The 15,073-nt window shown below is 48.8% G+C and overlaps 1 protein-coding gene across 3 annotated transcripts in view; it reads left to right on the forward strand.

Annotated features, from left to right (window-relative positions):
• Positions 1-15,073, forward strand: part of SMTNL1 (smoothelin like 1) — a 166,021-nt gene that overhangs the window by 138,073 nt on the left and 12,875 nt on the right. Inside the window, exons 7-8 of one of the 3 annotated variants that reach the window (XR_015307574.1) lie at positions 1,930-2,081; positions 11,085-11,375. Coding sequence is in view for 2 of the 3 variants with exons in the window: in XM_086953369.1 (XP_086809495.1) it covers positions 1,930-2,081; positions 10,673-10,679 (159 nt within the window). In the remaining variant the exon portion in view is untranslated. Of the gene's footprint in view, positions 1-1,929; positions 2,082-10,672; positions 10,810-11,084; positions 11,376-15,073 lie in introns of those variants that run through there. The other 2 variants (XM_086953369.1, XM_086953368.1) reach the window with 2 other exon arrangements.

Genomic DNA, 15,073 nt, shown 5'->3' on the forward strand with positions numbered 1-15,073 from the left:
AACAAAGATCCATGTGGACGCACCTCATGTTAAGAGGATTAAAAATATCGATGAAATATACAACTTTAGACAGAGGAACTAACACAGTTATACCGTCTAGCCAAACTAAGAAGAATTTTATTGAGAGCCCTGAAAAAGCCCGAGAGGACGAAACGCGTTGGCTACAGTTCTTAAACTGATTATGAAGAAGAAGTTAAAAGAATAAAGGATTAAAAATCTAATATGTCTGATTTGTGTCACAACATTTAAAGTGTATTTGCTGAACTCTTGCTTGATGTAAAAATGTGTAGATTCACAGGATGTTGGGTGCTGAACCAGTGTGCATTTGAGTGAGGGACACTGACGAGAAGATGGGAGGGAGACAAGAGGAGCAGAGCGAGTGAATAAGAGATGGGAGGGAGGAAAAGGGAGCGGAGAACAAGTGATCAGAGGCTCTGTCAGGCACCACTGTTGCATGAACCTCTCTGTCTTATGACTGAAGTTTGGCTTTCTGAGATCCTGTCTGTGCACACTGAGGCCAGAGTTCAGCTGAGCCTGGGGACCAGTCCCTTGGGCTGGAGCCAGGCTGGAGTTAGCCCCCGTCCCCCAAGGCCAGATGCGGGTTTGCTTGTGAATCTGAACTTCTCACTTTACAACAAAATGAGACTAGCAGGAGTAATGCTTCGCATCTCCCCAGGCTCATACTAAAGCATCATACTAAAGCACACAGGGACTCAGCCTTGAGCCTCCCCTTTCCTCCTAAGGCCAGATCTGAGCTCACAGTGGGGGCTCTTCCTCTTCCTCTAAAACAAGAGCTTGGGTTCCCAGGGGTCGACCCCTCTCCCATACACCTGCTCTAAGATGACATTTGTGAGCTCTCCCAGACCCCTGGCATCAGGCCTGGGCTCACCCTTGTAGTCTGTCTTCTCCTTTAGAGAAGAGCACAGCTGACCCGCTGCTGGGCACATCCCTCCTCCTTACTCCAGAACTGGGTGTGTGTCAGAGGGTCCTGACCCTCTTCCTTACTCCAGAGATGGGCATATCCAAAGGACCTATCCCTCTTCCTAACTTCAGAGCTGGGCTCGTCCTAGAAGTCTGCTCCTCTTCCTTACTCCAGAGTTGGGCATATCCTAGGTGCCTGTCTCTCTTCCTAAGTCCAGAGCAGGGTGCGTCCTAGATGTCTGCCTCTCTTCCTTACTCCAGAGCTGGGTGTGTCCTAGACCTCTGTCCCTTTTCCTTACTCCACAGTTGGGCATATCCTGCTGGCCTGTTCCCCTTCCTTACTCCTGAGTTGGGTGCATCCTAGGGTCCCGATCCTTTTCCTTACAACAGAGTTGGGCATATCGTAGACTCTGTCCCTCTTTCTTATTCCAGAGCTGGGCGCGTCCCAGAAGTCTGTCCCTCTGATCCAGAGTTGGGCACTTCCTAGACGTCTGTTCCTCTTCCTAACTCCAGAGCTGGGCTCGTCCTAGGGGCCTGTCTGTATTCTTTACTCCAGAGTTGGGCGCGTCCTAGACATCTATCCCTCTTGTTACTCAAGTGGAACTTGATATACTGATCAGGGGGAAAAGTCCGGCTTAGGGTTGCTTTCCTCATTTTCCTTATGTTTGCACCGGCCAGCTATAAAATACTTGTTATGCTGGTAAAAATACTGCCAGGTGGCAGCCTGAGGCATATGAGGGTTGGAACTTCCTACCTTGTAATTATTTGGAGTAACAACTTAAGCAGCCATCTCGAATTGGGAAACATCCCTCCAACAGCCAGGAATGCATTTTAAATGTTGAGAACCAAGTCAGGCACAGTAGTACAAGGGTTTGCAGTGCTTAAGGGGACAGGGTCAAGAACTGTGAGTTTTGTTTATACGTGTTCACTTCTTCCTTTCTTGCTTCCCTTCCATGATTGTCACACTCATCTTTTCTCCATCCTCATCCCTTGTCCCTTCTCCTGCAGCATGTCGACATCCAGAACTTCTCGTCTAGCTGGAGCAGCGGGATGGCTTTCTGCGCTCTGGTGCATAAATTCTTCCCAGAGGAATTTGACTACACCACGCTGGACCCCAAAAACCGCAGGCACAACTTTGAGATAGCCTTCACCACTGCAGAGTGAGTATCATGGGAAAGGGGGAGGGGTACATAGTGGCGAGGGGGTCTATCCTGGGAGATGGGTGTACATAATGGCGAGGGGGTCTATCCTGGGAGATGGGTGTACATAGTGGTGAGGAGGTGTATCCTGGGAGGGGGTCTACATAGTTTTGAGGAGGTGTATCCTGGGAGATGAATGTACATAGTGGCGAAGAGGTGTATCCTGGGAGTCTGGATGCATGTGCTGTGGAAAAGGCAGGGATCTTTGTAGTGGGGGTGTTGAAATGAAGTATCCTGAGATATGAAGGTAGGGGAGGCGAGCGGGTGGAGTGTGTTCATGCTCTGCTGAAAGGAATGCCCTCAGACTGTGGATGTGTGCTGAAGCACGGGGACTTGGGCCGGGAGCACGCGGACCAGGGTAGTTTTGCAGCGTGAATCTTTCTGGATTCACTATGCTGTGCATTATTCGGCAGTCTAGTGGTTAGGTCCGGAATCGTAGTCTTCTCTTTTTTTTTTTTTTCATAGCCCAGGTGGGCATGGACGTCACACCTTTTGGTGTACCGCCTGTGGCGTCGGCACGCTTCCTGCGGAAGCTCCCACCTTTGGGTGCCATCTTCAGATTCTTTTTTCCGTCGTTGGTTCTGGATCGTCACCGAGAGGTTCCAGAGTTTTTGGAGAAAAGAAGAAGGAAAAGACTAAAATCTACCGAAAAAGATTGGAGAATACATCCAGGAACAAGACCACTGAGCCGGACGATGAAGAAGGAGGAGAACATCGAAGACTTCGACGTTCAACTGGGAATGCGAACACAGGGGGCCCCCTGAGCTCAGGAATGGACAAGACTCCAAAGTCTGCCGCAATTGCCACCACAAATACGCGCAGAAGGACCAGCACCCGGTTTGCAACCTCTGCCTGTTGGTCGACCACGAAAGCAAGGATTGCAACACCCTTCCGTCTTCACCCGAAAACTCTCAGGGTTAGAGAGAGGCAGAGGAGAGCCAACTACAGCATGCAGGACAAAGGCCAACCTCCGTCGCTTCTGGACTTGGGCCTCTCCAGTGACGAAGAGGACAACATCACCGAGGGACCAGCTGACTACATGGTCGTAGAGAACGATAAGAAAACTACAAAAGAGGTAGGAGAGAAGTCGACCCCGAAAATCCCGACAGACTCTTGAAAGCCTGAGTCAGACTCTCGAAAAACAGAGTTTAAGTCCATGAAAGGACCACTGGCGCCGAAAATTTCAACGGCCGGAGCTGCATCCAGGGACAAACAGCCCAGTGGATCCTTCAAAAAGAACTCCCAGATGGCGAAAACACAGGAAAAACCTAGGTCGTCGAAGTACCTCCCCGAAAAGGAGCGCTCGATGCCGAAGGAAAAGGACCCGAAAGCTACTTCATCGTCGAAGTCTACATTGAAGAGATCGTCCGAAACACTCGATGCCGAACAGGCGGCCAAGATGGAAAGGAAAAAAAGAAGGCTCGAGGCTGAAATGGATAACATCCTGCAAAGGAAGAGAGAATTCGACGAACGGATGAAAAGGTTCACCATCCCGTCGAAGCCGACGATCGTCGAAGTCGAGGACGAAGAGGAGTTCTACACTGAAGAGCCGCAGAAAACTCCCGAGCCTTAAGAACACCAAGAGGAAGAGGGCCTATACTAGGACAAGGAAGGCGAGAAAGACCAGCGCACGAGTTTGGACTTGGCATCCTCGGTGGCGCAGGACCTGGATTGGCAGGACCTCGACGCCGAAAGCCCAGAAGAGGCCATGGAGACGTATCTTTCGAGGCCTTTGCCGCCAGATGACATTGGGATCTACAACATGGTCATCAGGAACGCAGCAACAGCTTATGGAGTGAAACTGGAGGAAGAAAAAACAAAAGCATGCTTCCTCTTAGAGACCCTGCTCCCCACTCAAACAAGGAGTCAATTCCTGCCCCTGCTACCAAGTGTCCTGGACCAAGGGAGGGAGGCATTCAAAGAACCAGCAAGCTGCAGGTCTGTCACAACTAGGACAGAGAAGAAATACAAACACTCCTCTAAAGATCCTACCTACATCCAGTGATCCGTCACGGCTGACTCCATTTTGCAGCAACAGCCAGGAAAAGGGCCAGCGTTCCCACAAACTCAGGCCCGCCACCACACAAAGAAAGTAAGAGGATAGACCTCACCTGAAGGAAGATAGAGAGAAATGCACGCATTGCCAACTCTAATGCCCTACTCAACAGACACACGTACCAGCATTGGGATGAGGTCGGACAGCTGCTCATACACCTCCCTGAGCAATAACAACAAAGAGCAGCACACCTGGTGGAGGAAGGCAAGAATATGGCAAACTCATGCCTGAAATTAGCCTTGGATGCAGCAGACACATCCTGCAGGCTCATGATGATCGGGGTTACAGAAAGAAGGCATGCCTGGCTCAGGATCTCAAGATTCAAGGCAGAAGTACAGAATAACATTCTTAACACCCCCTTCAATGGAGAAACCCTGTTTGGAGCATCAGTGGATGAGAAACTCACCCAACTGAAAAAGGAAAATGAAACTGCAAGATCCATGGGAGCCTTGCAATTCAGAGGGATGAGAAGAGGTACCTCGACACAAAGACCAAACGGAAGAGGGGGATACCAGCTGGGAACGTCACATCTGACATTCTAGCTGACCTGCCAGGGCAACAACCAAGCACAGCAGGGCCAGCAAAAACAAACCTGGCAATACCAGCCTCTGGCCCGTCCTTTCGCGGGAGGGCGTCAGGCGAACGGACGAGGGCAAACAAGAAGAGGGGGCCAGCAACCCACCTCAAAGTGACTCCACACCACCAAGCGTGCCCACCCACATGGCACCTCTATGGGAGGGGCACAACAAAGGCAACAAAAAAGGGTTACATGGACTAAAGATCAACGAACATATAACACCAGTAGGAGGCAGACTAAAACACTTCTTCCAGACATGGAAGAAAATAACTACAGACAAATGGATACTGAAGATCATACAGTTCGGATACTGCATATAACTGGTGAAGAAACCACCAAACAGGAAACCAAAAGGAAAGGCGCGCTCAGCAAAAGAACTAGCGCTACTCATAGAGGTCACCCCACGCACCGCGCTCACTCCTCTGTGTGTGAGTCCAGGCTGCCCCCGTTCCCGCCGAGTGCCGCCGCTGCCCGTACCTGTGCCCCTGGTTCCCACCGAGTGCCGCTGCTGCCCGCAGCTGTGCTCCTGGTCCCCGACCTCTGCTGCTGTTTCTGCCCTGTTTGCGCTGCCTTGTATTGTACTTTTTTCCCTGTGTTAATTTTGCTCCGCTTTAGTTTGCGGTTTTGTCTTTGTATTTTTGTCATTGTATTTCTACCCTGTGTTAATTTTGTTCTGCTTTAGTTCGCTGTTTTGTCCCCTGTTGCCCTTTGTTGTGCCCAGCCCCTGCCGTGTTTCCCGCCACCTCCCCGCTCCCCGCCGCTGCCCCCCTGCGGCCCCGCCCCTTCCCTCTGTCGCCCTTCCCATTCCCGCCTCCCAGCTGCTCCTCCCTCGCTCCGTCCCCCCCACTCTCCACATATGGCAGAGTGTCAAACGCGCAGTGTTGACGCACAGCGGGCGCGCCGATTGTGCGCCGAAGGCGCGCCAAAGGTAAGCCCGTCTGCGCCCGTCCGCGCCTGGCCCGCGCCCAGTGCCAGAACCCCTGGCCCCCGAAGATGCCAGCCCACCCGGCAGACCTACGACGCCGCCACCCTCAACGCAGTGAACACCGGCCGAACCCCCGGCTGCTACCGAGCCACCCTGAGACGCACTCACGGACCCATCAGCTGCCACTCCTGCAAGTTCTCCTGCATCCTGACCTGCACTGCACTCACACCCGCCGAGCCGAGAACCAGCAGCAACCACCTGAAGTGCATCCTGCTCAACACCCGCTCCGTCCACAGACACGCCGTGGAGCTCTGGAACCTGCTCGACACAACATCACCAGACGTCGCCTTCCTCACGGAAACCTGGATGAACGCCTCCTCAGCGCCCGACATCGCCATCGCCATACCGGACGGATACAAGATCACCCGGAGGGACAGTGTCAATCAGACCCGAGGAGGCATCGCCATCATCCACAGGAACACCATCCGCATCACGACCAGCTCTGACAACACCCTCACAGCTGCCGAACACCTGCACTTCCAGATCCACACCGACCCCAAGACCACCCTTAGAGGCACCCTCATCTACAGACCCCCGGGACCACGCACACAATTCAGCGAGGACATCGCCGACTTCATCAGCCCGCACGCCATCCCCTCCGCTGACTACATCCTCCTCGGGGACCTCAACATCCACCTGGAGAACAACAACGACCGCAACACCACCACCCTGCTAGACAACTTCGCCAACCTCGGACTCAAGCAGCTGGTGGCCACCCCCACCCACTACGCCGGCCACACGCTTGACCCCGTCTTCACCTCCAGCAAGGACATCTCCTTCAGCCACGCAACCGGACTGCACTGGACGGACCACAGCGGTGTCCACTTCAGCTTCAGAAAGAACACGATCCACCACCAGCAGCAACAGGTTGCACGCAGATGCTGGAACAAGATCACCGCCGACCAGCTCGCCGCATCCCTGAGCCAGGACCCTCCCGCCAGCTCAGCAAACCCAAGTCATGACGCCAACAACCTCACGATGTGGATCAGCAACTGCGCAGATGACCACGCCCCACTGAGGACCCGGCCCAACAGACCCGGCAGTAAGAAAGCACCATGGTTCACCGACGAACTCAAGAGATCCAAGAAGAACTGCCGAGCCCTCGAGAGAGCCTGGCGCAGAGACCCGACACCAGACAACATGACCACCCTCAAGCTCGCCACTCGAAAACACCACCAACTGATCCACACCACCAAGAAAACAACATTCAAGGAACGACTGGACAACAGCGCCCACAACAGCAAGGAACTCTTCAACATCGTCAAAGAGCTCTCCAACCCCAGCGCCGGAAACAACGACATCACCCCATCGCAAGATCTCTTCAACTCCCTCGCCTCGTACTTCCACAACAAGATCGCAGACATACACAACAGCTTCAGCACACAGCCAACGCATTCCACGATCACACCAGCGACCCCCACCACCACCCTCCACGCCTGGACTCCGATCAACACCGAAGAAACCATAGGCACGATGAACTCCATTCACTCCGGATCTCCATCCGACCCCTGCCCCCACCACGTCTTCAACAAGGCCGACTCCGTCATCGCTCCCCATCTACGGGACATCATCAACGCCTCGTTCAGCACTGCAACCTTCCCGTAGAGCTGGAAGCATGCCGAACTCAGCGCCCTCCTGAAGAAACCTTCAGTGGACCCCACCGACCTCAAAAACTACCGCCCCATCTCGCTCCTCCCGTTTCCTGCCAAAGTCATCGAGAAGACCGTCAACAAGGAGCTGGCCGCCCACCTCCGCCTGACCCAAGACCACCTCGCCTTCAGGAAGCAACTCAAGACCAGGCTGTTCGAGCAGTAGCGGACCCCCCCCTCCCCAAGCGCCTTGAGACCCTCCGGGTGAGTAGCGCGCTATACAAATGCATTGATTGATTGATTGATTGAAGAACTCCTCCGCAAAGAAGCCATAGAAACAGTACCATTCAAAGAAAGAAACAAAGGGGTGTACTCAAACTACTTCCTCCTACCAAAGGTGGACGAAACCTTAAGACCCATCCTGGACCTCAGGTTCCTAAACCAATACGTAAAGACACAAAGATTCAAAATGACATCGCTACCAGAAGTCATTCCTCAGATAAGGGACGGAGACTTTATGTGCACCATAGACCTAATAGACTCCTACCTAAACATTCTCATAAACAGGCAGCACAAACATCTACTGAGGTTCGCCATCGACAAAGCACACTACCACTTCACTGCCCTGGCCTTCGGACTAAAATCCGCACCAAGGGTCTGTGCACCTACGGAGGGAAGGGATCCATGTATACCCCTACCTCGACGACTGGCTAATAAAAGCAAGTTCATACAAACAATGCAAAGAACATGCACAGCAGGTCACAGAAACGCTAACAGAACTGGGATTCTCAATACACTGGGGGAAAAACTCAATGGAACAAGTGAAGATCTTCTTAGGCGCACAGATCGACATCATACAGAGCAAAGTGTTCCCCAGCAACAAGAGAACACTGGCCCTGCTGAAGGAGACACGTCAGTACCAGAAGGGACGAGCTCTGACAGTGAGGACAGCGAGCAAGATCATGGGGATGATGGCGTCCTGCATACACCAGGTCCCCAACATACGGCTCCACATGAGACCATTCCAGAAATGGCTGCAACAACAATGATCACAAGCTACAGGAAGTTGGGAAGATCTAGTGGTTGTAACGCACGCAGTGCAGGAGGAGATAGCGTGGTGGAACAAGGAGAACATAACAAAGGGGAAGCCTTTAACACCACGAAACCCAACAGTGACCATCACCACAGACGCATCCCAGAAGGGATGGGGAGCACACATGAACCAACTCAAGGTGCTGGCACTGTGGACTCCCACAGATGCAATCAAGCACTTCAACTACCTGGAACTAAAGACCATGTTCCTCGCCCTAAAAGCCTTCCAGAAACAACTGTACGGGCAAAGAGTATTGATAAAAACCAACAACACCACAACGATGTTCTACATCAACAAACAGGGAGGAACACAATCAGTTGCACTATCCAAACTAGCGCAGGACACATGGAGATGGGCCATCCCACTCAAAATAGACCTCCTAGCTATTCACCTACCAAGGAAGGACAACGTGCCGGCAGACTGGTTCAGCAGACAGACATCGGCATCCCCAAGTGGGAGCTCAATGCACAGGAAACACAAAAGCTATACGCTGATTCTGGTGGCACCACATTGGGCCAGGCAGTCATGGTTCTCACATAGTGGAGATGGCGCAGGGACCACCTCACTAGTTCAGGAAAAGAAAGGACTTACACTCCATGCAAAACTGAGAGGTACTCCACCCAGAGCCAGAGAGCCTCTGCCTAGCGGCATGGCTCCTGAAGACAGAGTTCGCCCACCTGAAACTGCCAGAGAGCACACTGCGGGTGCTACGAGAGGCAAGGAGACCGACCACACAGAGGTAATATGTGGAAAAATGGAAAAGATTCACACAATAGTGTATAAAGAAAAAGCTACACAAGAAGATGACAAAGGAATCAATAGTGCTAAAATAGTTAACACACCTGCTAAAATCAAACTTAAGTTCTACCTCGCTGAGGGTACCCCTGGCAGCGATAGCAGCCTACACAAGAGGAGAGACAGGAAAGAGCTTCTTTACATCAATAGTAGTAAAAAGATTCCTGGAAGGGGCTAAAAGGATCGCACCACCAAAAAAAGGATACTGCCACCAACCAGCATGGAACCTTAATTTAGTCCTAACAGAACTTCTGAAGGTGTCTTTTGAACCCATCCATAAGGCCTCACTACAAATGCTCACAATGAAGACAGCCTTTCTAGTGGCAATCTCCTCGCTACGAAGGGTAAACAAACTGCAAGCACTAACGTTACAAGAACTTTACATCCAAATACACAATGAGAGTGGTGATGAGAATGGACCCACACTTTATGCCAAAGGTGGAGTCAAGGTTTCAAATGAACCAGACAATACAGATGCCAAGCTTCTTTCAGAAACCATCCACAAGCGCAGAGAGGGCGCTGCACACTCTGGATGCTAGAAGGGCAGTAATGCACTACATAGAAAGGACCAAGGAGCTCAGGAAGACAAAGCAGTTCTTTGTGTCCTTCGCAAGCAGCTTCCTGGGTAGACCAGTAACAAAGGGAACCATCGCACAATGGATCGCACAAACTATACAATTCTGCCACAAGCAAGCAGGTCAAGAACCAACAGAGGGGGCACAAGCCCACTCTACGAAGAAAAAGGGAGCAACAATAGCCTTCCTGGCTAACACCCCCATTCAGGACATATGCCTGGCGGCAACATGGGCTTCAGTGCACACGTTCACTAAGCACTACTGTGTGGATATACAAATGAGTAAGGAAGCACAAGTCGGACAAAAGGTGCTTCAACATATATTCAATAACCAACGCTCATCTTCCACCCAGCCGCCACAAAAATAACAAACCGCTACAAAGTTTATGCACAGTATAGTGAATCCAGAAAGATCTTCAAGCTGCAAAACTACACTGCCAGGTAAGAAACTATTTATTCTTCGCCAACGAACAGTAACATAGATATGTGCATGTGTGCTGCGAATTATCCTGGGGTGGGGCAAATGTGCTTTATTGTACGCTCAACGGTTGCGAGGAGGTTCTGGGAGTGTTGGTGTGTGATGGGGAAGGAGGAATGTACAGGAGGTCTGGTCTGCTCAGGAAAGGTGAGTTCTGTGGTGAGGTTGGTGTTAGGTGGTGGGGAGGATAATGGGAGGAATTGTCCTGGGACAGGGGCAGTGCTCAGGGAAGACACTCATAGTGATGATGTAAGCGTGTGCGTGCTCAGAGAACAGTATGCAAGGGTGACCTGGCTCAGCTGGCATGGAGATGAGTGGGACAGATCCTGTGAAGAATATGGAATTTTTCTGCAATAATCCAACTTTTCCCTCCCTCCTTTCTCATTCATCCTGTTCACACATTAGCTCTTAGTCTCCCTCATTTGTGGCTCTCTTCTCTCCGTCACACATGCATCATTCTTCCCTCACTCTTGCGACTCTCTTTCTCCCATCCTGTCATCCTCACATCCTCATTCCAGCATTTTGTCTCTATATCCATCTCCTCGTCTTCATCCTGCTCACACTTCACATCTTTTTCATTCCTTTCATCTCCCGACTCACTCCACAAGCACATCAGGTTTCCTTCCCACTTTCCTCTCTCCCACCCCCTCTCTTCCCCATCACAGATAAGACACTGTCCTCTTCTCAACTTAACCTTGTGCTGAAGAGATCTTTACAGGCAACAGAACTAACCTTTCACCTTCACCTCCCACCTTACCCCCGATACGCCTGTCTTTCTCTTTCTCCTCTGCTGGGCATGGGTTACCTGACCACCCAGGAAGCGTGCGGACTGCGCCCAGCTCTTGGAGGTGGACGACATGGTGCGCATGCGTGTGCCGGACTCCAAATGTGTGTACACCTACATTCAGGAGCTCTACCGGAGCCTGGTGCAGATGGGGCTAGTGAAGACCAAGAAGCAGTGACTCTCTCTCTTCCCAAACTCCCCCCTTCTCTGGCCAAACCCACCCCCCTTGCAGCAACCCTTTTGTGAGACCGTTCTTCTGAATACTGTTCATCCCCCTCCTTTTGACAACTCAACGCCAAGGACAGAGAAACCCCGCCGGAATGGGTGAGATGACATGTGGCTACAGCAGCGTCCTGCTTGGCTTGCTTTTCAAAATGGCTGCTGGACAAGAGCATCTTGGGACATCATGGATGCATTAGCACCCCCTACTAAAGAAAATAAAGGGACAAGGATCTTACATGGCCATAGAAGCTTTAATCTTCCTGCAACTTGTTGGGTCTTAAGTTTACCGTAGATAGATAATGATGTTACTGCATAGATCCTTTATCTTTATTCTATCATTTTCCATTATCCAACTTCAGCCCAAACCTTTTCAAGATGGCTGCCAGAATAGTACAACCTGTCATATCAAAAATAAGTTAACAGCTTTCCCCAACAGAGCCAAAAAATGAATGCATGTGGAAATATAGAGAAGTCGAGGAGGGGAGGTTAGAACTGTGGTTGGTCGAGACCCTGTAATTTAGGGCTGGTTGTCATAGATCACTACAACATTGAAGACCAGGTCGTCCGCTTTCTGCAAATCTACATTTTGTACCATTTTTTGTTCTGTATTATTATTATTATTATTAATTAGCATTTAATAGAGTGTATGTCTACCCTTAGGCATCCCAGCACAGGCAGTCAGTCAAGTGCAGTTCACGCTCATGTCTGGAACAGCCACGTTTTTAGATGTTTTTGAAAAGTTAGGTGGTACGACTAAAATGCAGAAATCTGATACTCACTCCATGACTTCACCTCTTTTTGTCTCTTCTCCATTTTCCTGGGGTCTGGCTCAGAAGCTGTGTACCGGCCAGTTCTGCCATTAGATTTTCCTACAGTATGTGAATCTAGGTAAAAGGGGGGACGAGATGAAGGCCACCTTTTCCAAGCAAAGGGTCCCTCCTTTTCTTTTTATTTTCGCAGCCAGGGTATTATGGAGGCTACACTCCTATCTTATTGTTTCTGCACAAGTTTGGAGAGCCCCTAGCATATCCTATATGAGACCCTAAATTCAGTCGAAGGCTGGCAGCCTGAGATAGCAGGGCAACTCCCCTTCATTGGATCTTAGGTGGGACCGGGGCGCGAGTTCTTCTAACCCACTGCCAGGTTATGAGTCCACCACCTGGGTCTGAATCTTTCATCTGGAACAGTCATAGTGATGATGTCCCAGGATGCGTTGGGTGGCAGGGGGCTGCTCAGCCTTCTACCTCCCAGAATCCCATAGCTCACACCGGCTTGGCCTCAGTGCTGCTTCCTGGCTTACAGTTGCTTAGTTCTGCTTCCTGGCTTACAGTTGCTTAGTTCTGCTTCCTGGCTTACAGTTTACTCCCACGTGCTCCTGCGGTTAATGGTGTGTTGATAACCAGTGTGTTGTATGTGCTAGAATCATCTGTGACTTCTCTCCTGTTCAGAATCTCCCAACCAATAGCTAGCTGCACTGTTTTCAGTAGACCCCACCATCTCGCCTTCATCTCCCGTCATGTGAAGTGCAAGTAAAAAAGGTATACTCCATAAAAACTTTCAGGGCCTCATTTATGAAAAGTGACACATCGCTGCGTGAAAAGAGCGATGCGTCACTTTCTCCTTGCGACATGATGGATGCGTCATATTAATGACAGATACGGCAGATTTACTGACGTATCTGTGGATGCAAAAATGACGCATTGCTGAAGTTGTGTCAGAAGCATGATGCAACTCCAGCAATGCAGGGGGGAGGGCTATGGATAGAGCACTGTCACCCTTACGCCTGCCAAGAGGCAGGCGTAAGATATTGACACATTTGCACTCTAGAAGTGGTGCCGTGAAATCTCATAGATTTCACTGCGTCACTTCTACAAGACTTACTTGCATGGGAACGCCCACCCTGCATACATTATACCTGATGCACGTATAATATAGCGCAGGGATTTACAAAGTGACGCATCTGCTTAGATGCGCCACTTTGTAAATAGGGCGCAACAGGGGGCATGTTTTATGCTACCGATGCGTCACAAAAAGTGACGCAACGGCAGTACAAAACTGTCGCAAGGCCTCATAAATAGGACCCTCAGTTTTCTTCAACCAAATCTTTGCATTCTGACTGCGACATCAGAGCGTTTCCCACGTTTGTCTCTGATCCTGGGATTCAAAGCTTTATACGAAAACCGACAGCTTCAGTACATTCCCATCTATATATGAAGCCTTTCAAACAAGTCCTAATAATCAAATATGCCACGACAGTAGCCGGGACCTCAGTCATAACGATCCAAAACAGCACACATCTCTGCAAAAGTAACTTATACTCCTACTGCCTTTCTTTTAAAAAGCAATCTCTGTCAAAGGTCCAATTAGAGCATCTGCTACAGACAAATTTAGAGCTACAATAAAGATAAAATAAATAGTAAAAAATAAATAAATATAAATAAATATAAATACATATTTAGTATGGGTTACAGATGTTTCAGAAATGTGGTGTAAGAGCCAAATTCCAGAACAGAAATTTTGTCATAAAGGAGCTACTTCTTATGTCAAACTCTCCGTTATATAGAGCTTCTCTAAGAAAAATAAATGTCATTAGTAATTATAAACTACTGTAACTACAACAAATTCTCCTAATAACAAAACTGTAAGGAAATCCTCCTCAGTAAAGAGAAACTCCATTTATAGCCAAACACTCCCCAATATTGAGAATCTCCCCAAAAACAAGAAGCTCTCCAATGAGAAACTCTTCTAATAATTAGACACTCTAACAATAATAATAACGTGAAGCTCCCTAATAATAGGAAACTCCTCTAAGGACAAAACATTCCTTGTATACAAATATTTGCGATAATATGACAAAACGCCTTGATTCAAACAATTTAAATTTTGCTAATAAAAATAAACTCTCCTAATAACCAAACCACCTAAAACCCTAAATAAGACATATCACTTCTATGGTATAACTATTTGTAATAACTAGAAACAAGGAGAAGCCCATCCAACAAAAATTGTGCAAAACTCTCTGAGTAACAATGAACTCTCCTAATAACAATATACTTTCGTAGAAAAAAACTTCCTAATCATAAACTTACCAAATAAAGGTAGGCTCACTAATTATCAATCTCTAAAATAATTATGCATTCTTCTAATAAGAATGAAGACCCTTAATCAGTGATGACAAGAAATCTTCAGTGTATTGAATGATACCCCATAAATAAGAAAAAGTCCCTCAACAAGGGAAAACCCAACCAATAAAATAAAGAAAAACCCTCTTAATATGAAAGTGTCAGAACACTAACCCCCTGATAACAAAAAACTCTTGCAAATATTAAGAAACTTGGTTAACAATGGTAAACTCACAAACAACGTATAAAACATTTGTAAACTCCTTTCATACAAATAACAGTAAAAGCCCAAACTATTATTAATCAACTCACCAAGAACAATAAAGTCTCCTAAAAAAGCAAAACTCCTATAACCACAAATTCCCCAAACCGATACTGATAAATTCCCATAAAATGAAAATTGTCAGACTCGGACGTATATCTCTTACTCTCTGATAGCCGTGGGAGTATGTCCTAGTTCTTACAGAATAAAACTGTCTGCATCTCAGTTTATATTCAGATCTGAACAAAACCCTAATAACAATGATAACGACTAATACAAATGGACCCTCTTCTGAAGATAACGTCTTTTATTAATAACATATGACAATAATCACAGACTGCCCAAATAATTTTTCCTTCCTTAATTAGGATAAACTTCCTAAAAACTATAAACTCCCCAATCAAAGATAAAGTAAT

This window comes from Lissotriton vulgaris, chromosome 1_2 (genome assembly GCF_964263255.1).
Source record: "Lissotriton vulgaris chromosome 1_2, aLisVul1.2, whole genome shotgun sequence".
NCBI lineage: Eukaryota > Metazoa > Chordata > Amphibia > Caudata > Salamandridae > Lissotriton > Lissotriton vulgaris.